This window comes from Castanea sativa, chromosome 12 (genome assembly GCF_040712315.1).
Source record: "Castanea sativa cultivar Marrone di Chiusa Pesio chromosome 12, ASM4071231v1".
Lineage (NCBI taxonomy): Eukaryota > Viridiplantae > Streptophyta > Magnoliopsida > Fagales > Fagaceae > Castanea > Castanea sativa.
This window is the reverse complement of record NC_134024.1, coordinates 1,221,019-1,247,188: the sequence shown is the minus strand read 5'-3', so window position 1 is coordinate 1,247,188 and position 26,170 is coordinate 1,221,019. Positions and strand designations below refer to the sequence as shown.

General features: G+C 34.5%; 2 protein-coding genes across 3 annotated transcripts; one reads left to right on the top strand and one right to left on the bottom strand.

Moving 5' to 3' along the window:
* Positions 1-1,977: 1,977 nt before the first annotated feature.
* On the top strand, positions 1,978-8,903 carry LOC142619826 (uncharacterized). Of its 2 annotated transcripts, XR_012841584.1 has the most exons (14): positions 1,978-2,117; positions 2,270-2,328; positions 2,510-2,596; positions 3,220-3,353; positions 4,427-4,485; positions 4,569-4,623; positions 4,714-4,764; positions 5,461-5,500; positions 6,176-6,216; positions 6,286-6,390; positions 7,400-7,447; positions 7,612-7,731; positions 8,182-8,307; positions 8,786-8,903. XR_012841584.1 is itself a non-coding variant. In XM_075793122.1 (13 exons), the coding sequence occupies exons 2-13, from the start codon at positions 2,280-2,282 to the stop codon at positions 8,248-8,250; spliced, it is 858 nt and encodes a 285-aa protein (XP_075649237.1). In that variant the 5' UTR covers positions 1,979-2,117; positions 2,270-2,279; the 3' UTR covers positions 8,251-8,411. The 2 variants fall into 2 exon arrangements, 1 of the variants encoding a protein (XP_075649237.1); XM_075793122.1 differs by lacking the exon at positions 8,786-8,903 and having other exon boundaries at positions 1,979-2,117; positions 8,182-8,411.
* Positions 8,829-17,507, bottom strand: LOC142619825 (sucrose-phosphate synthase 4). Its single transcript, XM_075793121.1, has 14 exons — positions 17,053-17,507; positions 14,951-15,040; positions 13,828-14,048; positions 13,544-13,607; positions 13,234-13,433; positions 12,489-12,969; positions 12,150-12,284; positions 11,861-11,992; positions 11,570-11,746; positions 11,195-11,248; positions 10,988-11,050; positions 9,734-10,576; positions 9,490-9,617; positions 8,829-9,323 (listed from the first exon to the last, which is right to left on the bottom strand). The coding sequence occupies exons 1-14, from the start codon at positions 17,257-17,259 to the stop codon at positions 9,047-9,049; spliced, it is 3,072 nt and encodes a 1,023-aa protein (XP_075649236.1). The 5' UTR covers positions 17,260-17,507; the 3' UTR covers positions 8,829-9,046.
* Between the last annotated feature and the right edge of the window lie 8,663 nt (positions 17,508-26,170).

Below are 26,170 nucleotides of genomic sequence, written 5' to 3'. Positions count from 1 at the left end.
TCAATTTCTTTTCTTTTTTTATATAGATTTTCTTATGTGTCTTTTTTAAAAATTTAAATGCTGATGTGGCATTTAAAAAATGCCAAATAAATTTTTTAAATAATATTTTAATGGCAACGTCAGCGCCACATCAACAAGCATGGCATTCCGTCTACCACGTAGGAGGTTTTTGTTAGTAGGTTAACGGTAAGGACCAAAATAGAATCAATTTTCTTTTTATAGAGACGACATTTGTAACGAAATTAATTTTGGGACCAAAATGAGAATTGACCCAAAATGTAGGGATCAAAAGTGCATTTTCGCTAAAGAATGAAATATGCATAATGAGTGACATATATAGGACATGTTTTTTGCGTTTGTGGCAAGTTTAGGGTTAGGATAATTTGTGAATTTTATTTTTAGGTTTAATTCTATATAAACAATTATATAAAAAAAAAAATTAAAAGAAGAAGAAGAAGAAGAAGAAGAAGAACATAGGGCTCAATAAATGACTAGTCTTTAGGTAGGTAAGGAAAAATATTTGATTTAGCCTTTAGGAATGGTTGGTTCTTAAATTTTTATCTCATGAACAATTTAAGTAAACGGAATGGACACATCATCACTCCGTTAAATACATATTATAAACTAAAAATGATAACTTGAAGTTTCTAAGACGAAAAACACGACTATTTTAAGTTTGTTATGGGTTAATTACAAGTAATTAGTCTAAATTTCAAGGATTAATAGCACACTTGAATGAAAAAGTTTAGAGACCAACCATACTTCTATATGAAACTTCAATACTTACCAAGAGCTTCCCTCCATCGACGGCTTCTATCCTCGCTGAACTTGGATGGGGGGACCTGAAATGGATCTCCACAAGTATAACCAGGAAGACCAAGAGTGAAATTTAAGGGCGTGAAGCCACCGCCTATATTTGGAGTAGAAGGTTTTTTAACATTCATACTAAAAGCTGCAAGATACTTAGTTTGGTCTTGTGTAATGGAGGTTAGCACCCCTCCCTTGCAACAATTGACAAACTGCTTGTTATAAGGTGCTCCTGGCATAAAATCAATATATATATATATATATATATATATATATATATATATAATACAAATAATGAACATAAAAAAAAATTTCAATAAAATTGTTATATCCTTCTCAAATAAAAAAAAAAAATTGTCAAATATATATATATATTGTCCTCATAGAAATACATATTACAAAAGATTGTAGAAACTTGAAACACTTGATTCTAGATCATACTCTAACCATTCATAATGTGACACCTTAAGGGTATACAAGCTATATATGTTGTCAAGAATGAGAACCCTTTACCTTTTTAGGGTAAGGGATTCCCCAAGTTATTTAAGAACTCCAGAGGATGCTAACCATCCTATGGAACGCATAACATATTATATTAAATTTAAATTATTATATATGTATAAAAGTTTAGAATTGTATCATATATATATTTTTTCAAATATAAATATAATGTCTATATTATCAAAACTTGAATTTTAAAGTAATATTTTAAATATTTATTCCTTGTTGATTTTCTATATAACCCCCAAAATTCCAGTTTGTCCAAGTGTCAACAAATATGGACACTCTGCATCTGTGTCCTTACTCCTGAATGTCTCATTAGTGTGATAAGATTATTATTATTTTTTATTAATTTTATAAAAAATTCCTTTGATTTAATATGTACTTTCAAAATTTTGGATGGTTATTATTCATTTCGAAGATTAAAATAAAGATAAAATACTCTATAAAAAAATAAGAAGGTATAAATAAAATATGCCTAAAGGGATATATACTAATCTATATGATAAATTAATAATATATTAATATCTAAAAGCTTAAGCTACATTTCGGTCTACTTTGGTCCGTGTGTTCTAGTTTATACATTTTATTAAGGCGAAGACGTTGCGTCGCTGTGAATTATCGGTAGATAAAAAGTATAAAACTGAAAAGAACGAATCTGCGCCTCTTGGACTTCATTCATTCTTCCTTTCCCTCCAAAATCTGCTCCCTTTTTCTAATTTCCATTTTCAAAACCTAAACACTGAAAAACTATCTCTCTCTCTCTCTCTCTCTCTCTCTCTCTCTGTGGAGCTATTACAATTCTCAAGGTAGATTTGATCGATTGTTAGTTAGATTCAGTTAAATCTTTGCTCATCTCTCTCTCTCTCTCTCTTTCTGTCTCTCGGTAAAACCAAATTTGGTTCACATTCAGTTGAACTGAATTTCAATCTGAATCGCATTTCTTTGTGAATTATCTCAGGAGCTAGAAAATGGAGGATTACTTGCTGTACATGAAGACCTTGCGCTCTCAGATGAACGGCACGCTACCTCTCTCTCTCTCTCTCTCTCTCTCTCTCTCTCTCTCTCTCATTTTTTATATCTAAAATCGAAGAACTAGTGTGTGTGTGTGTGTGTGTGTGTGTGTGTGTGTGTGTGTGTATTTCAAATTACAGCGAATTAAGATCTGTGAGTAACAAATTAAGTGAAATAAAAAACATAGATGTGGAGGATCAAACCGCAAAGATCACTGTCGAAGAGCAAATGCAGTTAACCACCATTCAAACCTTGGAAATCGATCTCAATTCTGGTATGTATCATGTATGTAATCTTTGTATTTATGTATATGCATGTGTTTCCTGGTGTTTTTCTGAATACTAGTAGTGCAGAGCATAATATTATTCAGAATCTATGAATCTATGTATGTATGTATGTAGCTGTAAGTTTATCATGTTGATTTTTTTTCTGAATAATAGTGGTGCATACCATGTATATATGTGGTGTATGTGTGTATTTCATGGTGATTTTCTGAATAGCATTTGTGCATACCAGGCCGAGCATTTCATATATGTGCTATGGTTAAATGAAATAATTAACTATGAATGAAACTTTGTAAGGAACTGTTATTATAAATTTTGAAAAATTTAAATGAATTTTCCGTCGGCCTATATGGCTTGGTTTGGTTTGTTTAATCTAAGGTGTTTCACAGTGCACACTAAGTTTTCAAGCCATGATTATTCTTAGAATGATTTTGATCTAATACTATTTTTGCATTTTATAAATTTGCAATACTTTTTGTGTCAATCTTGTTTCAGCATTATGAGTTATATAAATTTATTGAGCTGTGTAATGGAAAGCATATGAAATGCATCTCTTATTTTTCATCCTTGTTTGTTTGCTAACATTTTAAAGCTGTTTATCATTATTTTGCAGCAAAATCTGAAACAAAGCAACTCAAAGAAGATACTGAGCAGATGATGAAGGCGAAGGGTGAGATTTGCTCACAGATTTTGGAAAGACAGAGAAAGATTGTATCCTTGGAGTCTGATTCGTCCACTCTTGCACAGGTACGGTTCACCCCTTCTGCTGGTGCGTACATGTGTGTTCAAGCCCTCGGTTGTGAAACCTTATTTGCACAAAATAGCTAGAAAGATATAAAAAGAAGTAGTTGATACTTGACAGAACAAAATTAATAGAGCTATAGAAAAAGAGGACCCTTGTTATCTTGTGAAGATTTATCTCTCTATTTGTGGCAAAAGTGGTGTTTAGAATTCTTGGGATGTCGTACCTGTAGTGTGCCCGCTAACTTGTTTATAAAGAAAACATGGCGTGCCTCGCTTTTTCTCAGAGCTCATACATGTAGCAATGTAGGCTCCTGCTCAACTAGCTGTCCTTCCACTGTACGACCAGTACAATAGCATGCTCATAGATTAGTAGTCAGAAAATGACCAAGTAGTATTATAATAATACTTCCTTCTGTATGTGATTCTAATATTCATCTTCATCATGTCACTATTTCAGTACTGGCTTCTTCTGCGCGGTACATAATTATATTCCTTATAATATAAACTTGTAGATGTTGGGGATCTTTTTGTATCATTTCACAACAAAAGATCATGAATGGTTAATGTGAAGTGGAAGATATTACAGGCATAGGAGTTTTGCATAGTCATTGACTAGCTGTTAACAGTACAATCAGAACAACAACAAAAAATGGTTCGTCTGAGTTCCGTAGAACTTAACAATTGTACAAAAGAAGATATGAAGCTTCTGATTATGAGATCCTGTAATTTCTTTTATGATGAGGACAACCCCTCAAGGCATTCTAAAGCCTGAAATAACTGCAAAACAAATATGTTTCATAGAAAGTCACTTTGATACTTTTCAGTAGACTACCTAGAGAAGGGTAAAGCTGGGCTGTTAAACAGCAGAAGCTGATTTGAGAATCATGATCCTAAAGAACAGCCTATAACTTATACTGGGCCTTGAAAAGTAGACATGGGTTGCATATAAGGGGATTTACAAGCAGTCTAATTTTTCTTTTGAGATAGAAATGCCACATGCTTGACTATTCAATGATAAACAGTTTTGCACCTATGTGCTATTTCCTCTGTTTAAACCCTGATTCTTCAACAAACAGACATTGGAGCTTATTCAACAAGAAAAGGCCAGTTTGTCTTCCAAACTTTTAGAGATGAGGTAGTTCAAAGCACACCCTACAACAATTGTGGAAAAAAAATATTGTTTAATGATTAAAACAGCAATTTGTTTTTCAATAACAGGACTTACTTTACCAAGGTTGGAGAGGAAATCAATGCCAAATTACAGGAACAGCAGGTTTGATTCAAAAAAATTTCTTCTTGTAAATTTTAAAGTTCTATGTTTAACATTCAACATTTAGTTGATAGTCTCCTTCATTTTTGGCAGGATTGGGTCAATTCTCACAAAATTAGCAGAAAACTAGGAGAGCATGTTTTGGTACTTTCCTCTTGATCAGATTTTACATTTTAGTTCCTTTTCTTTTTCCATTGTACTTATGATAGCTTTTCAGCTGGCCTTTATGATCTCAAGTGGACTCAACTGGAGGAATTAAAGAACTGAAATATGTTTGTTGGGTTTCCTTCTAGATTTCTTTTGGTAGTGTTTTGTACAAACTGCCTCACTTTTCGATTTTTGGGAATGCTTGAAAATTAGGAACAGCTTTGAGTAATTATTTTCCACCATTGAATATTTTTACCAAACAGACATCCTCTAGGGTGATACTCAGCTGTATCCAATGTGTGTCTCTCTATGTGCTATTCTATCCACAAGCCCACAATGTCATTCAAGTCTGTATTTGCTGAATGTGCTGCCTTGATTCCCCAGAATATTGTCTTAAATTGTTCCTTTTACTATGTCCTCTCCTGGATACACCCTTTTAGAATATGGATGTTGATTTTCCAATATATTTAGATCTTGCATCTCTCTTTCTTTGCTATACCATATTTAGTTTATAGTTTAGATTCAAATTCTGTAATCACAGCTACATATATTTGAACTAAATTACTTGTAGTGCTTTTTAGTAAAAGGTAACTTTTTAGGATTTTTGTTCACTTCATATATATATATATATATATATATATATATATATATATATATATATATATTGTACACTACTTATTAAATTTTATACAGGTCAAGGATAGAATCGGTGAGCAAACAGGTGAAACAGAGGGTATGTCTCTTAGAATTCTTAATTTAGTTGAGGTAGTCATTAACTTCTTATCTGATCCCAGTCTCCTTCAGGGCCTGCAGCCTAATTTGATTTTGTTGTGGCCTTTGAAGTTATTGTTAATGTATAATGGCCATCAGGCAACATGATGTAATCTATTAGCAAATATGATCGCTGTCATTGAAATTCTTCTAAAATATTAGTTATTTTTTGGTATATTGCACTTAGATTCAAGAAATGCAAGCTGTTGATTTCTTTTTCCATGAAACAAGGGAAGAGTAAAAGAGGCGTTGTTCCCCTTTTGCAATATAGCTTGAGCACCAAACATAACCACCAAAATTAGCAGACCATATATAGCTGCAGCCTAGCTGCCAAATGCAAACATGCCTCAAATATATCTTTTGATTACTGGATTAGGGGTAAAGGATGCTAAATAATCTATAAATAGATCATGGAAAGCATATAATTGCAAAGGTATGTGAAATGGGCTCTGAAACAACTGAAGAATTCCTTGATATAACTAGGGCTGCTTGCCATTTTTGAGTTATTGTACTTAAACTATAGTTGCTAGAAAATCTGTCCATAAGTTGTAAACAGAGAATTATATATTCTGAACTATATTTTTTTACTTAAAATATCGCACCTGCATCTTCATCATATATTTTTATTTTCTTGCAGGGAAGTCTAGCATTGATGGGGACCTTATTATGGACAATCTGGTAAAGCTATCCCTCCGTTGATCAAAAAATTTTGGGATGCAATTTTTTAACTTATCTTTGGAGTAATAGGGAAGTGAAGCAAAGAACAACCTGATGGCAAAATTAGATGCTGCTAAAGCCAAGCTCGATGAAATTTCACGAATGAAATCCAAACTTGTTATGGAAAACAGCAAGGTTACCTATTCAGATACCTATTAGTTTTCCAAATTTAGATCTATATTGATTTTTCAATTTTTTAAATACATATACTGAATGTATAACGTCAATAAGCCTAATTAATTATAACAACACATGCAAATATTTCATTAGTCCCCACGTGGGTACCTAGGTGGTGGGCTCATTGGTCTTTGAGGTGATGTAAACACAGAGGTCCCAAGTTCAATCCACCACGCTATTGGACCATGAGGTTTCCGCATTGTCTCATGGGTAGGGAGTGGAATAGTCTATCCAAAGGCTGGGATACCACTTCCTTTATCCCCCACCCCCTCCAAAAAAAAAAAATCTTTAATTCTGCTTCAAGGGAATGAGCTGTCTGTTAGTTCAAATTAGTTGACTCAAGTTGATTGGAATGTGCTCTAATTTATCTTTGTTTCTCACATCTGGTTAGTTGCTTAGCAAAAAGGTAAAATCTACTCTTAATCATTTTTTTGAAAAGGAAAACTGATTCCATATTTTGCAGATTTAAGAGACAATTAATTAGTTCGGGTGTAGCATGTGGGAGGTTTGAAGCCCATCAAGTGAATTTGATTTGAATTTTGTAATGAGTATATTGTGTAGTATATTCATTCAATTCGAATTGAGATAAATGAGTATCAAATTTTGTTAGTTGAACTGCCCTCTACTTCTAACATTCAAAGAGCACTTAGATGAGTGTGCTTCTTTATAATTTAAGTTGTGACTATTTCTAATTTCCTAATTTTAGTTTTAATAATTTTCTTGAACGATAAAGATAATTCTTCATAGTGTAAGACTGTAAGTAATTTCTGCCTTCTAGTGGAATAAAATACGTATAATTTCCATAAATAGGTAGAGTTTCCAGTAAAATTTTAGCATTGTGCAGTTTCTCTCCCTCGCCCTCCAACTCCCCCTGTGCCCCCTAAAAAAAAAAAAGAAAAAAGAAAAAGAATAGCAGGTAGAACATATCAGAGGCAACCTAAACACATGCATATTTTTTGTGTTTCAGACGAAGCAGCTTCTTGAGCAAGTGAAGTTCAAGGAAAATGATTTTGAGGTCAGTTGTTTACTTGGGACAAATGGGGTTGCATGCACACTTTTATTCATGGTCTCAGAAATGTTTGTGGAATTTGCCTATTCAATGCCAAAATATTGGCTCTCTGACAAGTGGTACTTCACCCATTGTATGCTTATATTTTCTTAATGCATGAATGGATACAGCCAGAGCTAAGAACAATGGATATAAAGACTTTGGAAGAGGAACACAACGCCCTTTTATTGGACAAAGCTGGAGTAATTGAGTACTTGCAGACTCTGCCAAGCCAAATTGAAACACTGAAGGTGCTTTTTTACTCTACTGAAAATAGTCAAATATTTGTTACAACTTGATCATTTGGTAAAATGGCCTATAAATATTGCCAAAGCTAGGTCCAAAGATGAAAGGATTCTATTTTGATTTGATGGGTAAAGATAGGACTCATCTAGCGGATAGTGTGTGCTTATACTTCCTGTGTATGGCAGTGCACCTTTTTTTTTGTTTTCTGAATAAATTTAGAGTTAGTGTTTGCTTGGTAATGTCAAGGCTCTGAAAATCAATGAATAATATCAAAAGAAAGCAATGTTGAGATTGACAGTCAGTTTAGTCACCAACACTTGGAAGGTTATTTAAAAAATAATAATTTTTACGTTTTCCTGATGATGATTCCTTTTCTACTCTATTAATAGACTCAAGTTTGCATTTTCAATACGAAATTTTCCCCTTTCTTTCATGGAAGCCTTTGCCTTTTGCAGGGAATTTCTCATATCATTACATGTGCATGTGGAAAGGAATACAAGGTGGGTGTGGACTGTTGTGTATGACAAAACAAGAACTGCTTGAACATTGGAGAACTGTAGAATATGTGACTTGCTGTATAGGTAATTCTGTAAACAGAAAAGAATTTGATTCTCTACTAATATTGCAAGTTGACTGTGATAAACCTGTTATTGTTGTTGAAGAGTGAGTTTAAGTAGTTTGAGTAGTTTCTTTGTGAAAATAAACAATGGAATGCCTTCTTTGAAATGGTAAATATTGCCGGTTAAAACATATCAATAATTCAATTCATTAAAATGCTTTCATATCATAAGGTTGCTTGTTTTTTTAACTTCTGGAAAGTGAAATATGGGTTCTACTAAGTATACTGATACATGACCAGGAAAAGTTTTGATCTCTCTTTTGTGGAATACAGAACATTGCCAACGCTACACATTAATTATCCTATTATTATGATTCTGGATTGTGAAAGATTATGCATAATACATCTTATATTCAAGCCCAAAATGGGCACAAAACTTTATATGCAAATGTGCAGCCAGAATTCATTTAAATGTCTAAAGGATAATATTTGATTTACAGGTGTCTTTTTTGTTGCATCTATGAATCAAACAATGATCATGTCAAATGAACAAGATGATGAAATTTCTGAAAAGCTTAGATGCTTATTCTTATACAAATTTGGAATTTTCACAAGAAGTTGATATTTATATTCTTCTTGCATACTGTATCTCTACATTCTTGCCTTTGGGTTATCTATATAACTGTATGCTTCAAAAGGCCCTAAAGCCAATAGTAGTAACAATAATCCTTTGAGAAGGGAGAAACAAAGGGAAAATTTATTCACTTGATCCCCACAGCTTCTAAGGCTGCTGAGATATCATGGGCTTCATAACTCTCCTCTGTGAAGGTGATATTAGGGCTATCTTGTGGAACTACATCTTCTCTTTTAAAACTGTCTTCACTGCGAAGAAGTTTCTCACTGCCATGCTCCACAGAGCCTCTTAGAATAATGGTCTTGTGGAGGCCAGCAAGCAGGTCTTCATAATCTGTATCCCCCTTTTCCCCCACAAACACCACCACTTTGGAAAGGTCAATTCCCCATATAATTGAAAGGTACCTGTATATCACACAAACATGACAGGAAATTTTTCTCTTTTAATTTTTCTTTGGTACTGCAATTTTTTTGTTATGTGAATTTTGTATATAATACATAAGAAGCTATCACATTGCATGCATGCATAAATTTATTGTCTACATTATATAGTAAGCAAAGAGGACCTGACCTTAGTGCTTGAATTCTTGATGCAAACAAGGGCATAACATTTAACCTTGATGCGGCATGTGTATAGACAAGGTTGCATCGGAAGCCTCTCATCCGTAGCCTCTGGCGGAGGTCATCTATCTTTCGGGTCTGCCATTTATAATTAGAATCATAGTTAGAAATGTTATGGGTTAACAAAATGCGTCATTTAAGGGACCACCTTTTATACATTAGTTTTCTGTTTTCTATTATCTCAAGTTTCTCACCTTGGCTCCTGGTTTCACACTATAAGAGTAGCACCTAGAGCTTCCTGCACTCACATACTCCATGATGTCATCCTCATCCTCACCTTCTATCCTGGCAAGCCTTGTCACCATAGACCTAACATTGTCACCAGGCCATCTGTACTCCACGTGGGCTTCATAGTCCACATCAGCAACCATATCTCTCCATGGGTAATACATTTCACTTCCACTTTTACACACCAATGCATCAAAGTCTTCTATATTTACTTGGCAGCATTTCAAGGCTTCTATGGTCTCTTGTAAATTCAAACTGGTTGATAATACAAAGCCTATCCGACCCAAGCCTATACCTGAGCTTGCAGCTTTCATAACATTCTTGATAGTTGCTGACAAGGTTTCAGTGCAATCTCCAGTGCTATTATAACAATCTGTGGCTATTACAAATAGCCACTGCCTTCTACCAGGGTAGTAATTGGTACTGGGATTACCCTTAGAGGAAGCCATTCTGGTTATGGCTTCAATGAGTTGCTTTTGTCTGGTTGCTGCATCAAGTTCTCCGTTGATCTTTGTGTCTCCTTCTATGGAGAATCTCAAAGAAAGGTCCTCCACTTCCTTCAAAGAGTCGCTCATCGGTTCTTCAGGAATTGGCATTATCTCAAGACGAGCAGTGGGGTGGCGATTCCGACAGTGATCAACATGTGAGAGGTAGTTACGGCAATGTTCTGGCCATGAAAAATGGTGGATATTCTTTAGGCCATTCTTCCGGCATTCAAGCCAAAGGTTTTTGTCTGCAACAAGCTTTAGTAGCGCATCTGATAGGGCTTTCTGATCATGTGGGTCAACTAGGAGGCCATTATTTAATACCTGGCAGAACAAAGCCTTTTATTAGTTTGGTGAAATGATCATAATTTATAAGCCAAGGACCAAAGCAAATACATTCCAAAGTGTCATGGAATTCTAATCATAAATAGGAACTTCAGGGAATTAACAGATTAGGTTTGACCACATGCTACCTGATTGAGACAGAGATGAAGATGCTTGTAATCTGCATCCCACATTTTGTTTATGATAACCATTTTTGGGCAACCTTGGGGTACTCTTCTTCTCCCTCGATTTGTAAAGGTTTTTGTTAAAAATGAAGTATTCTAGTTTCAAGTTTAGGGTGTAAAATTGTAATAATGAAGAATTTTATAAGCCAACTTGGAATAAGAAACACAATTGTGTATCTATATAGTTCCAGTAGGTTCGGAAATAGGACATATGGTGGTTCATTACCTTCAGAATATCAACAGGCCCTCCGTTTTTGGTGGCGACCACTGGTAAACCATAAGCAGTTGCCTGCAGGATAGTGTATAGCAGAAAACATAAGTAATATATTTATGTAATTAATGTGTTTTAGGATCAAAATCTTGAAGCATATAATTGATGTTACTGCAGTTTGTGAAAGCTTGCTATAACTCAAGTATATAGACCAAGGCTTACCTCAATGAGTGTGAGACCAAAAGGTTCCACGAGAGCTGGGTTGATGAAAACTCCCTTCAAGAGACAAATCCGCCAAGTCTTACCGTTAGCAAATTTAATGTTGCAACTTGCAAGAAGAACATGAGAGGTTAAGGTGTGGCAGATTTTAAACACTAATTTAGGCTCTATATATGCCATTGGATGGCCTTTGCCATAAGGTTTGGTTGGCCATCTGTAATATATAAACTGTGATAGCCATATTATAGGCTATTTGAGGGGTCAATCAGAGCCCACCATTCATCACAGCCAAGGTGGAAAACCATTCAAGCCTAAACAAAATCCTTGTTCATGACCATCCCAGGTGTTCATTAGATATGTCTATAACGCAGAATGTACCTTTGTTTTTGCAGCCAGACGATAAATATCAGGAACTTCTGATTGCTTGTGATGCTTGGGATAGGCAACCTGGCCATACATATCGTACTTGTCAATGAGCTTGAGTACTGTTGTGAGAACAACCGAGCTGCTATTAGGCATTTCTTCAATGTCGTCTCTGTTGCCGAGTATTAGCGTCTGGAAGAGTAATATGCAACCAGAAAGAAATATTAACTCAAACTATTATGCTGATAGTAATGAAGCCGTGTTGAAATCACTACAAAATTAGCTGAAATGAAAAGGAGAATTTACCAAGTTAGCTAGCTCTCGGAGCTGTTGGCATTCCCCAAAAGCCTTGAGCAATGTGGTAACATTTTTCTTGGGGTCAGGACGTGACAATGCAAGTATCATGGGTTTGTGAGGGTTTGTGAAAAATCTCATGACCTGCATTGTAAAATTCAGTTCAACGAAATGCCCCAGCCCATGCATAAAAATGGTTATTTGCATTCTGTACTCTAGTCTAGACTGTAACATCCAGAACTAAAGGAAGGCATACAAATATTTAAATACTAGTAAGGGAGATTAGGAGAAGAATCACAACCTCTGACCATATTGGAGGTAGATGCCTTTTGCCTTGATAGGATCTGTCAGGGCCAAGCAATGACTTTAGATCACCATCACCTTCCAATGAATCTTGAGTTGTGACATAGCTGAAGTCCATTCCCGGTGGTATAACCTAATGCCACATTGACATTAGTAGTATGGATGTGTAGACCCATTTTTAAGTATGTTATAACCACATTTCACTATCATTCTTGAAAGAAGCAGGCACATATACATTTTCCAGTACTTGGTTTATGATATGACTATAAATGAGTTGCAAATGAAGTCAATTCCTTCAATTGTGGGAGAAACACAAGCAATAAGAGAATGTGCATACCACCATCCTTGGCATATTTCGTCCATGGCAACTCACTCCACGCCGTCTCCTAACCCTAAGCTTCCTCTCGAGCTTGAGATCGAAGCCATCATACAATCCCCATTGCTCTTCAATCTCTTGCCTTGTGCTAGTCACCACCATTTCAGCCGCATCCAGACTCAGTTCCTCAGCTTCAATCCTCCTCATAATTCTGTAGGTTGAATTTATGTCCTCCCTAGAAAGCCTCCCTTGTTTAAGCAATTGCTCAAACTTGTTCCGACCCAATGAATGACCTGTTAGCACCATTGGCACGTTCAAGGCCCCGGATAAATGAGTCGCAACCTCTCCAGCATCAGCATAGTGGCCATGAATCACATAAGGCCATGTTGGCTTTCCCCCACCCACTTGTTCACCTAGAGCTCTTGCCATGTTCACTACATGGTTTAGAGCCCCATCAACAAATTCAGGTATATAAGGCCAAAGTGACTCTTTTGGTATGTACCTGCCACGTATAAATGTTCCAACAATTACCATTTTTTTTTCTTTTGTATGTGTTGGATTAGTATATTCTGAAAATTAAGGGTTCGTTTGGTAACATTGTTATAGTAACGTTTGTATTTTTTAAAAATATGTATAGGTGAAAAAATGTATGAAAATACGTATGTTATTTAAAAATTAAAAACGATAGTTTAAAATGTCATACTAAGCAGCCCCTAACTCACTAGGAATGTTGGCCTCAAACAAAACAAAACAAAATTGTAATTACTTATCACGAGGCCCACAAGGTAGGCGAATAATGTAGGCTCCACAGCTACCACTTCCATCAGATGGGCATGATATCATCTCAATGGGCTCACCATAGCTAAAGTCTACATCTGGTGAGGTGATTTGTCTAGTTAAGAGATCAACACGATGGACCCCTTTTGTATTGGCCAGTGCTCGAGCAAGTTCAACAACATATTTCACCTAAATTTAACATGTAAAAACATAGACCGATATTAGACTTAGACCCCTCATTGATAAAATAAAATTGCTAAAGTTTTTTTTTACCCTTTTGAGTTTAGAGTTGAGACTACCTGACCACCAGTATCAGAATCTCTTCCAAGTTCCATATTTTCTCCCCGTACCAACCCATGAATACTACAAGAGCAACAAATGCAATATGAAAATTTGAAAAAGTTATTCCCTACAACCAAATTATACATTTTTTTCTATATATTATTTACCTCAAATCAACTTGCTTTTTATTTTTATTTTGATGATCATTGATGGAAATAACTTATTGGCACCAAATTGACTGCATGTGTACAACTACAATCTTATTTAGAATTAAACAAGCTTAACTGAGATTGTTAGATACCTGATGAGGACAATGTAAAGTCTCCTAGACTTATCATCCTCTGACCAAAGATGCATAACAGAGTTGATCCTGGAAAAGTCTTTGGTCGTTTCTGAAACATTGGTATCACTTTTCTCCTTCTCACCTTCTGAGAGCTCGGAAAGGTCGTCTGCAGCATCATTACGGCCTTGTTCTCGTTCTATACGCCTTTTTGCTAGCTTTTTTGCATCGTCCCATGCTATCTGCACATGTAAAATACATTTACTTCAAATTCATAGAATTCTTAATATAAATATATTTATGGAAGAGGCTCTCCTCCCATTTAAAATATTTCAATTTTGTTTACTTTTTAACTAGATATGAGATATGTGACATTCTAGTATTTAATGGACTTAAAAAGTCTATGTAAACTACATAAAATCAAATAAATATTTTTTGTCTCATGTCTGATGAAAAATTGAAGAAATTGAGGAAATGTGTAGTGTGGAAAAATTAACATGTTTAACAATTTAATTAAGATATATTGTGGATATGATATGATCACCCAAAACCCTTGCCTTTTTGTTGCCAATTCCTTCACAAGTGGATGCAGTTTGTTGTTGGGTAGTAGGGTAATGTTTAAAGTAGTTATTTTGAACAAAAAGGGTAAAATTTTAATGTTCAAGTAGCATTAGAGACATGGTACTTTCTTCTTTTATATGGATGGTGATCCCGCCATAAATTGACTTAATATAACTTATTGTTTATGTGAGAGGAGTAAATACCATTTTGTTGAGTACTAAATAATTACTTAAATTTCTTTTTTTTGAAAATAAAATAATTACTTAGGTAGCAATTAGCCATCAATCATTGTTATTACTTGCAATAATAGACCCAATTTATAAATGTGAAATTATTTGGCACATTCAAATATATTATATGTTTTCTTCTTGCGTAAGTCTTGAACATTTGATCCACCTTTATGTAAGAGAGAGGTGTAATATTGAAGTCATTTTCCCATTAATTACCACCTCTCTTCCTTTAACAAAAGTAACGTGAAGACGAGGCAAGAGTACTCAACTCGACAAGATTAGTGATAAATTGGCATGATAATCCTTATGAACTTTATAAAACCTGACTTGGAATTTCATTTATTCTCTCTCACCTGTTTCTTTTTGCGAGCGAGATGCCAAATACGCCAGCACATATTCTCAAGCCTATTACTGCGATCACGGGTATTCCTTGTTGCTATTACCTGTAATAGTTCACCGTCAATCACAAGTTGTTTTCCTTCCATTTCTCCTTTTCAATAGAACTTAATCAAACATAAATACATATATATGTAGAAGTAAATAATAAAGAAATTAATAAGTTTTTCTTCCAGGCATTTAGGATTCTTCCATATTTCCATATCTCATTCATTTTATGTTTCAAATATTCACAGACAATTATGGGTCTTGATTCTTGAATCTTGAATCAAGAATTTATTCTTCAACTTGTTAAGTGGGTCACTTTAGTCTCATGGAGTTCTATTTTATTTTATCGGATTTCATATATAGTGTCCGTTTGGCATGATTAATTTTGCCAACTTATTTTACTATTCAACTTATTTTACTATTCAGCTTATTTTTGCAACTATTCATGGGCCCACTGCACTTTTTGATACTATTCATGGGTCCCGCTATACTATTTCAGTTAACTTTTACCTTTATTTAAAGTACTTTCAGTAAAAAGTTTTCAGTTTTAGCAAAATAAGAGAATTCCAAACAGACTCTAGTGTGTGTGAAGAATTAGCTGAATGAGGACAAAATCATAGAACAATATATTACATATACATACACATAATGAATTTTGATTTCCTCTATAAAAAAAAAAACATAATGAATTTTGAAGTTTAAATATTTCCACAAGTTCAATTTATTATAAAGGAGAAAACTTTTAGTCCCTTTGGAAATCACATGTGTGCCATGTAAACTATATGGTTCTTGCATGGTGTCCGTGACAATAGTGACTGTGAGGACCCGAGGACCTAAGCACCCGAAGACCCGAAGAAAGGAAGGCCAAAATTTAGAATGAAAGATGAGGTCTCTCCAGGTGTGCCCGAAGATGAGGTGGCGTGGACGATAACTAAACAAGGGGCATGTTACAAATATCTGGTTGTAATAGGCTGATTTGGAAGGTTGCATTAAATGCTGGACAACAACCATTCTGGCCGCATTAATTAGCAAGCATCTCCTCTATCCGTCGCATTAATGTGGACATGACCTGAACAGTACGGGATGCAAAGTGGAATCTTGTTCCATTGCCGACGGACAAGTGTCACGGGAAAAGGACCGCAGATTGCAAGGTGTAAGGCTACGATGAAAGTAAAGAATAGTATAAATAGGAATCAAGAGATTACGAGAAGGGGGCTTTTTGTTGTTGAACCCTCTCTACCAAATGTATTGTATGAGGACTCTTAAGTGAATAGAGCAAGAATAACGTTTTAAAGATTGTTTTTATGAGCTTTTGGTCCTTACAGTGACCATAAAACTTCAATCACCTTAGATTATTTTGATTTTGCAAGAGAACCATAGGTTTATTTTATATCTTAATCTAGGTGAGGCCCAAAAAAAGAAAAGGGGTCAATATAAGTGTGGTCCCCAACTAATGTTCCATTTGCTCTTGTGGGGCCACTGAAAAGAACCAATGTTGGCTCAAAAATTGCCACACAAAATAGGGATGCTCGGAACATTTTCTTTCCTTTTGGCGCTATGTTCATTATATTGTGTGATAAGTTCTTCAAAAAATAATAATAATAATAATATTGTGTGATAAGCATAATACCTTGGATGAGAATTTAAGCAGACCACCAAAAAAAAAGAGAACCATTACAAGATTCGTAGAATCTCAAAGATGAAAAAAAAGAAAGAAAAGAAATTGATTATTTTTTATAATTTGATAATTATAATAGAAATGGAAGATTTAAAACTTTAACGTTTTTATTGAAAATACTAAAAAAATGCTTATGGAGTTACAAAAATTTTTACAATTATTTCTTTAAAGTTACTGTAGGTTTCATTTGAATTAATGGTGAAAATATAAGTGTGTCAATCTTTACAAACAAACAAACAATTAGAACATAAAGTTATTATAAGGTATTATATTTATAAGAAGCTATAAGGTTTTAGCTAGGAATGAATTAAAAAAGAAGAATTTAGCACATAGTTGCACTCTGCAGCTAGCAATATCTAAATGGTAGTTATAATAGAAGAAAAGGCAACGAACCTTAATCCAAGTTCTGTGGAGGTCAGTCTCATCAAAGCTATTAACAACTTCTTCAACGAAGTATTTTGTGGGACTAAATAACTTGTCTTCCTTATCTTTTCCTTCAGTCTTTGAAACACCCAGTTTCCCATCAAACGTTTTCTTTAGGTTACTTCCCACGTCCAAAATCGCCTCCAAATACCCATTGATCCATTCGTTTCTCGCCATCTCACTGATTATTTCTCGCCCCGTTTCAGCTTTTCTTTGTAGAAAGAGTTTGGGAAAAAGAGAGAGAGAGATCGAGAGACAGAAAATAAAAAGGTGGCGTAAAAGTTTCTGGGTATGTGAAGGAAAAGAGAGAGAGATGAATGGCTTTTATAGCAGTTTAAGAGCTTCTAAAAGCACTGAGAAATGAGTGGGAAGCTTTGAAGTTTGATGGTTTCTTGGTTTCTTGGTTTCTTTTGCCCTTTGAAACCAAGTTGGACAAAGAAGCCAACCTCCTTAAAAAGGCCTCAGTTTTTACAATTCTTTTTTTTTTTCTTTTAAATATTAAAATCAATCAGTGCAATGGATTCGGTGGTGATTATTCTGTCATGGATTCTCTTGGTTGGTTAGATACAACAATGGGATGCTTATAAGTTAGGCGAGTCATTGATTTATTGGACATGAAAAATAAACTCTAATAAATCAATTTATCTATTATTTAAAATCACTTTCTGTCTAACATTTAAACAAATAAACCGATAGCAAATTAAGTTGATCAAATGCATTAGTGAATTTAAGCTTACAAAACATATAATCCATATATTCTTATTTTGTCACTACCTCTTTCTCTTAAAAATAAATAGTTGATATTTACTTTTATACTGCTTATTTTACAGTTAAAAAGGTAAGAATAGTATTTTATACTTTTCAAAATAGTCATTTAATTGGTTTTTGCTTTTTAAGTTAAAAGTAAAGGGTAATATTAAGAGTTTAAAATTTTGTTTGTAAAGCAATTGAATTATTGATAGCTTTCTCAACAATTTTTAGCGAGAATATTATTAATTTAGGGACAAATAAAGTACTATTTTCCATTCCTATATACAATTCATTCCTTCTTATCCATCATATGAGACTTCCCTTGTAAGTTGTAACTCCTTTTTTTTCAATTATTATAATGTATCAATAAGTTTGAAACCTTTAAGGTGTGATTCACAAGTTTTAAAATGTAACTTTTTAAAATATTACCTTTTTATATATATATATATATATATATATACACACACACATATAAGAACAATTTATTGAAGTGCATCTTACATGGTCTTTCCTCACTTTTAAAAATAAACCACAAAAGTTAATCTACCAAACTAAATGGACACATTTACCTTATGTTTGGAAGGAGTGACATAAAAAATGGGAGAGTAAAGGAAAACGAAAGGGAATATAATTCGAATATACATGTAAAAATTAATACATTTTGATTACCTTCTCATATTATCTTCTCTCCCTCCATTTCCTTCAATCCAAAATATACATTCTGTCTATTGTATAATAATTAAATAATGTTATTATAAAAAAGGGTATTTAGCACTTAAAAAGAGTGATTTTGTTCTACACGCTTTGCACAATCCTGTGGTTGCTTGCATTACCACTTTTTTTTTAAAGAAAAAAAGGGAAATTGTTTGCATGACGCGTAGAAAGTAGAAACAACCTCATCAATAGGTACTTGTTGTCTTCATCCTCAGAAACAGACAGATCTTTCAGTTTTTAGTTGGTTTGATTCCTCTATAATCACTGTCTTTATATACTTGTTGCAATCACAGCCGTCGCCAATCACATGCGTCAAACTAAGATTGCTTATTTTAAAGAGCTTCCTATTTTTTAAAGAGCTTTCTATGAATTGCACTTTAGTCTTTAACCATTTATCACACACTACGAACTCATTTTTGTTTAAAAGAGAAAAATGAAAAAGTAAGTGGAACTAAATCAATTTGTTCCTAAAAGGAATATCAAGGTGTGAAACAAAACTGTAAGGACACAATTCAAGTTCCCAAACTACGACTGGGAGAAAAATGGGCTTGAAAGACCTTTCTTTACAATGAATTTGTAGAGGATGGGCTTGTAATTTAGATTTCAAGGATGGTTTAGACAATTACAAAAAGAACGGGCTTTGCAATGTAACGAACAAAGAATCGTTTGCAAAGAGTAAGACTGAGAAATCGTCCTCGGATTGTGTCCGAGGATGGTTTCTAATGATATTTCTCAAGTTTGGATACAAGTGTTGATTATCATTTACTATTGGCTCTATCTCTTTTACTCAGAAAAGTCCCCCCCTTCTTCGTATGCCTTTTTTCCTATTTATATCCTTTCCTTTCCCTTCATCACCTTCCACTTTTCTGGTTGCAATCCCCCATTTTCTATACTTGTCCCATCCATTCTTCCCTAAAGCCCGCCTGGGATTAGGGACCAAGTTCCAAGCTCGATGTTCGAGGTCCCATCCTTCCATCTATACGGTGTATCAATTTACAGAGCTTTTAATGTATGGGCGGTGGTAGCAGCTTTATTTTTAGACATTCCACCGTTCTTTCTCTCGCCCTCCACGTATACCGTGCATCCCCATAATTGTAGGACTCATTATAATATAACCCAGGGATACCAAACTTCTCTTTCTATGTCCTCGGCCTTGAAATCCGAGGACAAATCTACTCCTCGGACGTGTTTGGATATGTAAATAGTCCACGACCATTTTGATGTCTTCGGATTTTGGGTTTCCAGCCCAAAATACTTCGTTGGGCCATCCTTCATATGCTATTGGGCCCAATACCCCTACAAAAACTATATATATTGGCAAAATTAAAGTAGCTGGGAAAAAGGAAAGATCAGTGAGGGTTTATTGTAAATGAGATTTGATCTACCTTTCTTTTTTGATGAATTTGATCAAACTTTCTTACATAATAACAAGAAGCTAATTTATTAATTAAGTTAGTGACATTAATAACCAAGAATATGATGAAAGGTGTGGAGTTGTAAATTCACCATTTATTAAATTCATGTTTTAATTATTAATATAGATCTTTGTTGTTTTAATCCTAAGATTGCGAAAATTAGTAAATCGTTGGAGGGGAATTCTAAAATATCGATCTACATTTAAAAAAAAAAATATGGTACCTACACTATTAATAGGATTATATATGAAAATAATTTTGTCATATCAGTTAGTAATCATGTAACACATTGAACAGCAATTTCATTCAATATTTTCAGTACTTTTATTTTATTTTTAAAGTTAAATTGCAATGAGTCAAATAAGCTAATGTTTATGTCAAATCTAATGTTAAGTTTCAAACCTATCACATGATAACCCTTTTTTTAATAACTCTTCTTCTTCTTCTTTTTTGGAATAACTTTTTTTTATGAGTTTTTTTTTTTTTTGGAATTACTTGATAGTTACAACAAGAAGAGAATGAAGATTTAAGCCATGTTTCTCTTAATAAATAAATAAAAATTTATGCAACTAAGTAATTAAAGTCATTTTGAATATACAGTGATAAAGCCATCCATGGCTGTAGTTAGCTTGTCACATTAATTCACTAATTAATAACTCATATCACATTGAAGTAGATGTCAAATTCCAAAAGAGAAATGATATGTCCACAACATTTTTACAACATTTTTACAACAAATCCTAAGTGGCAGGATATTACTGGTTGTTATTGTTGAGGCAAAAAAGTAATCTTAGTGTTAGGTTCAAATTTGAACCAATAACAACTAGCCACCTATGATTTGTTGTAAAAATGTTGTGGATGTAGCACCTCTCATTCCAAAAACATATTGCAAGTAACATTAAAGGGGCCATCGTTAGTATGGTCAAAATAATTCTGGAAAGTTGATTATTTAAGAAATTGGAGTTCAAATCGTGCCATCGTTGATCCATCTTAGGTTTTCAAGAGACATACCTTTCCTTCATGTGTGATATTAAGTGACATTTTATTAGAGGTGAATGTACTTTAATTTGTATATAAAAATAAAGGACAGACACTACAAGAAAAAAGACTTAATACAAAAAAAAAAAAAAATCGTTGCAATAACAACTATTGTCGTTGTAATAAGCGTTATTGCAACGACAAAAAGGTTGATGCAAGCACTACAAAAAACACGCTCTGTAGTTGCGTTTTTTTAAGCTGCATTTACAAAAAAGCAGCCATGTAGCCACAGCTTGGCTCTAAACTGCATTTTAGAAAAACGCAGCTCCACCATTGGATGTATAGCCGCGTTTATGAAACGCGGCATTACAGCAGCTCTGAAGCTGCGTTTTGGTTCCTTTATACTGCGTTTTGCTGGGTAGGGTTGAAGCCGCATTTATAGACCCATCCTGGGATTATTATTATTATTTTTTCATCTTTAACAAAGCTGCGTTTATTAAATGCAGCTTAAACATGTATAGAACTGCATTTTATTCAACGCGGCTTAAACATGTATGAAGCTATGTTTAGTAAACGCAGCTTAAACATGTATAGAGCTGCAAACTAAATGGACACACTCCCCACCTATGCTTGCCCTTTGTTCTCAGAAACTGTCACGCACTATCCTCCTCTGTCATCAGGAGTCGATGCTTCTTTCTCTCTTTCTCGCAGCAAATTTTGTCTCTCTCAACTCTTTTCTTCCTCTTTATCCTCTCTATTTCTCTCTTTCTACTAAATTTGAATCATAAAGGCGTTGGGGTTTTCTGTGGGTTTCATTTTTTTATGTGGGTTTGTTTGGGTTTCCTCTGATATGTGTGTGGGTTTGTTTGGGTTTCCTCTGATATGTGTGTGGGTTTTGTTTGGGATTTGTTTGATTCGTTTGTGGGTTTTGTTTCATAGTATTTTCAATGATTTGTTTTGAGTTTGTCCTTATTTTCTATTTCTATTTTTGTTTGTGGTTTTGTAATGCAAATTATGTGTTTGATGAAATGCCTCTATGAAGTGATATACATAAATAGAGCATGTGAATTGTTATAAGCTTTTGGTTCATTTTTTTCAAGACTCATTGTGTGTGTGTGTGTGTGTGTGTAAACAGTTCTTGTAGCTATTTGTTGAATACCTGACACAGATTGTGTGTCTAAAAAGTGAGTTAAGGTAAGGTTCATACCTGACACAGATTGTGTTTTGAGTTTGAAGGGACTCCAAAGGTTTAGTAGATGAAGAGGATGATGTCTGAAATCCTTTTGTTTCCCTTTTAACTTGTAGACAGTAGCTATCTTTTCAAAGGTATTAGTGTATAATGGGTTGCAAGGATTTTGAGTTTGACTACCCAAAACTCTATGTTGTTGTTGATTACTTATAAATTTTTTAACTTTTGTAGACACCTTGTGAAGGGTTTGATGAATGGGCATTTTTTTAGGCCTTATTGTTGCTCTTGATTTTGTTTGTGTGTCCTAAAAAACTTGGAATTTCAACAAACGCAGCTATAGGGGGACCTGAAGCCGCATTTACAAAAACACGGCTATAGGTCCTCGTAGGGGCTATTGTCTTATAGCTGCGTTTTTAGGGTCTATAGCTGCATTTTTGAAATGCGGCTAAAGACCGCTTTTTTGTAGTGAAGCCGTTGTAATAAACTTCGACGTAATAGATTTATGTAACACTAGATTTTTGTTGCAATAAATTCCATATATTGCAATGATTTACTTTGAAAATATCGTTGCAATAGGTTATTTTTTTATTAAAAAAAAAGCAATAGGTTTATGCAACACTAGATTTTTGTTGCAATAAATTTCATATATTGCAACGATTTACTTTGAAAATCTCATTATAATAGGTTATTTTTTATTAATTTTTTTAATTTAAAAAATAAATAAATCATTTTTTTAAATAATAATTTTTTTTCATTAACCTATTTTGCAATTCAAAAACCATATCTAGGTACTATACTAACAAATTAAAGATATGCATAAAAGATGAAAAATTCGAAATACTTCATTTCAATACATATGTCAAAAAAACAAATATATACACAACTTGTTGAATTTACATTCAAACAAATAGTTTCAAAAAGTATGTATAAAGTTCTAGAACTCTCTCAATCTAAATAAAACTCGGTGTTTTATTTAATGAAGAAAAGTCTGAATACAAGCAACTGAGCAATACAGAACCTCTATCCTCTATATATACACAATCTAACTAAGCCAAAATTGAAATAACAAACTTCCTAATTTTGGTGGCAAAAGTAGTTACAGAAATACAGCTAAGCACACACGTGTTACTTGTGTTAATTTCCTAACTAACTCCCTAATCCACGTGGAATAAATTCTACTGAGTTATGGATGAACAGCTCATGAAGTGGCATGGACTTTATTGCCTCCAATAATTCACTACTAGCCCATCTGTCACTTGTTGTCATTGAGCCACTTGTCCTTGCCTTATCAATTTCACTACATGGATCTTCCATCTTGCTAAGACACCCTGTATCTACCACATTAACTCTACTTTGATGCTCTATACACGCAGTGTTACTGCTAAGACCCCTTACACTACCTGTGTCAATTAATCCATCAACTTTAACACCCCTCTTCAAGAGCAGAGCTCTTGCTGATTGATTCTATGACACACTTTCAGGGTATTCAATATTAGAAGCAAAAATATTGATTACTCCCAACTTCTTGATCAATCTCTCAAAGTGATCAACACCAAAGGGCTTTAGTAAACACATCTGCTAGTTGGTTTCTTGTTGAGACATAAAAGGTTTTAATAGTACCATCAAGGACCCTATTCTTTACAATGTGGCAATCAGCTTCTATATGCTTAGATAGTTCATGAAAGACTGGATTAACAGCTATATGAAGGGCTGCCTGGTTGTCACAGTACATAAAGGCAGGTTTGTCATGACCAATGTGTAAATCCTTCAATAAGTACAATAGCCATGTCAGTTCACAAGTGGTAGTGGCCATGGATCTGTATTCAGCTTCTGCTGAAGATTTTGAAACCATAGTCTGCTTTTTGGATCTCCAAAATATCCATGCATCACTTAAGAAGACACAATATCCAATCAGTGATTTCCTAGTGTCAGGGCAGCCTGCCCAGTCTGCATCACAGTAGGCCTTTAGCTGCAAATCTGACTCAATAGGGAAGAACACTCCCTGCCCTGGTGTACCCGTTATGTATTGCAAGATTCTAGTTGCAGCTTTCATGTGAGGAACTTTAGGATGTGCCAAAAATTGACTTAACCTATGCACTGCATAGGTTATGTCAGGCCTGCTCAAAGTTAGGTACATAAGTTTCCCTATTAGTCTCCTAAAGGAACTACAATCTAATAGTAACTCTCCACTATCCTTAGATAACTTCAATTGTTGTTCCATGGGAGATGTAGCAAGTTTACATCCAAGCATGCCTGTCTCTTTAAGAATCTCAAAAGCAAACTTTCTCTGGTTCAAGTTGATACCAGTCTTGCTCCTTGCAATTTCAAGCCCCAAAAAATACTTGAGTAAACCAAGATCCTTGATACCAAACTTTTGATCTAAAATAGACTTCAAAGCAACAACACAGGTTAAGTCATTGCTTGTGATAATCATATCATCTAGATATATCAATAATGCAATAAACAAATGACCTTTGCTATACACAAACAAGGATTGATCAGAATGAGATTGAACAAACCCAAACTACTGAATGGTAGCTGACAGTTTAGTGTACCACTGTCTAGAGGCCTGCCTTAAGCCATAAAGAGACTTGACTAGCCTACATACCATAGGAGTGGATGATAAAGTGGATGAAACCCCCCCCCCCCTTTACTATGAAAATCAGGAGGCAAGCACATATAGATCTCCTCATCCAAGTCCCCATGCAAAAATGTATTATTGATGTCCAACTAATGCAAGGGCCAACTCTTGGCAACAGTCAAAGCAAGTAAGACCCTTATTGAAACAATTTTAGCCACAGGAGAAAAAGTCTCAAGAAAATCAAGATCCTCCCTCTGAGTGAACCCTTTGGCAACAAGCCTAGCCTTATACCTCTCAACAATCCCATCAGCTTTTAATTCGATTCTATAAACCCACTTGCATCCAATTGGAGTCTTACCAGGAGGGAGAGGAATAAGCTTCCAAGTGTGATTCTGCTCAAGTGCTTCAATCTCTTTGTCCATAGCTTCTCTCCAAAGGGGATCCTTGATAGCTTGATGAAAGAATTGATGGAAGGTCTAGTAGACTTCCTAAGACGTGCTGGTGTGTGAACTGGGACTGGCATTGTAGTTGCAGGATTAGGCAGAGAAGGTGGAAAATGGGAAACTGAAACATCATTAGACAAAGAAGCATCATTAAGGCATGTTTCAGGTAAAATAGGACCAACATTAGTATCAATGGTTCTGGAAGGAAGAAGTTCAGATGAAGAAGGAACACGATTAACAAAAAAATGAGAAGTATCATCAGGTACAACAATTGGAGTAACAAAAAATCATTACCTAATATGGAAGGATTATGAGAATCAACTTCATAGAGTGAGCTAAAAGGATCGAAAACAACAAGACTAGTGACAGCAAAAGGGAAAATATCCTCACGAAATATAACATCCCTTGAAATGAAAACACGATTGGTAGACAAATCAAGAACCTTGTAACCTTTCACTCCAAAAGGGTAACCTAGAAAAACACACCTTTTGGCTCTAGGAACAAACTTGGACCTATTATGTGAAAGGGTTGAAGCCTAGCATAAACAACCAAAAACCCTTAAGTGAGAATAGGTAGGCACATGACCAGAAAGGATTTCAAAGGGTTTTTTGTGAGAAAAAGGTGAAGTAGGGATTCTGTTAATCAAATAGACAGCAGCCAACACACAATGACCCCAAAGATGTAATGGCACATGAGATTGGAACAAAAGTGCTCTTGCAACATTTAAAATATGTTGATGCTTCCTCTTTACTACTGCATTTTGCTGAGAGTCTCAACACAGCTTAATTGGTGCAAGATGTCCTTTTGTGCAAAGAAATCTTTCATAAAGAATTCTGTCCCATTGTCAGTTCTTAGTTCCTTAATTTTTTTAGAAAATTGAGTGTCTACCATAGTGCAAAACTATTCCAAAACCTGCTGTGTTTGAGACTTATGTTTTAACAAATAAACTCATGTACATCTTGAACAATCATCCACAATAGTCAAAAAATATTTGCAATTATCAATGGTAAAAACAGAA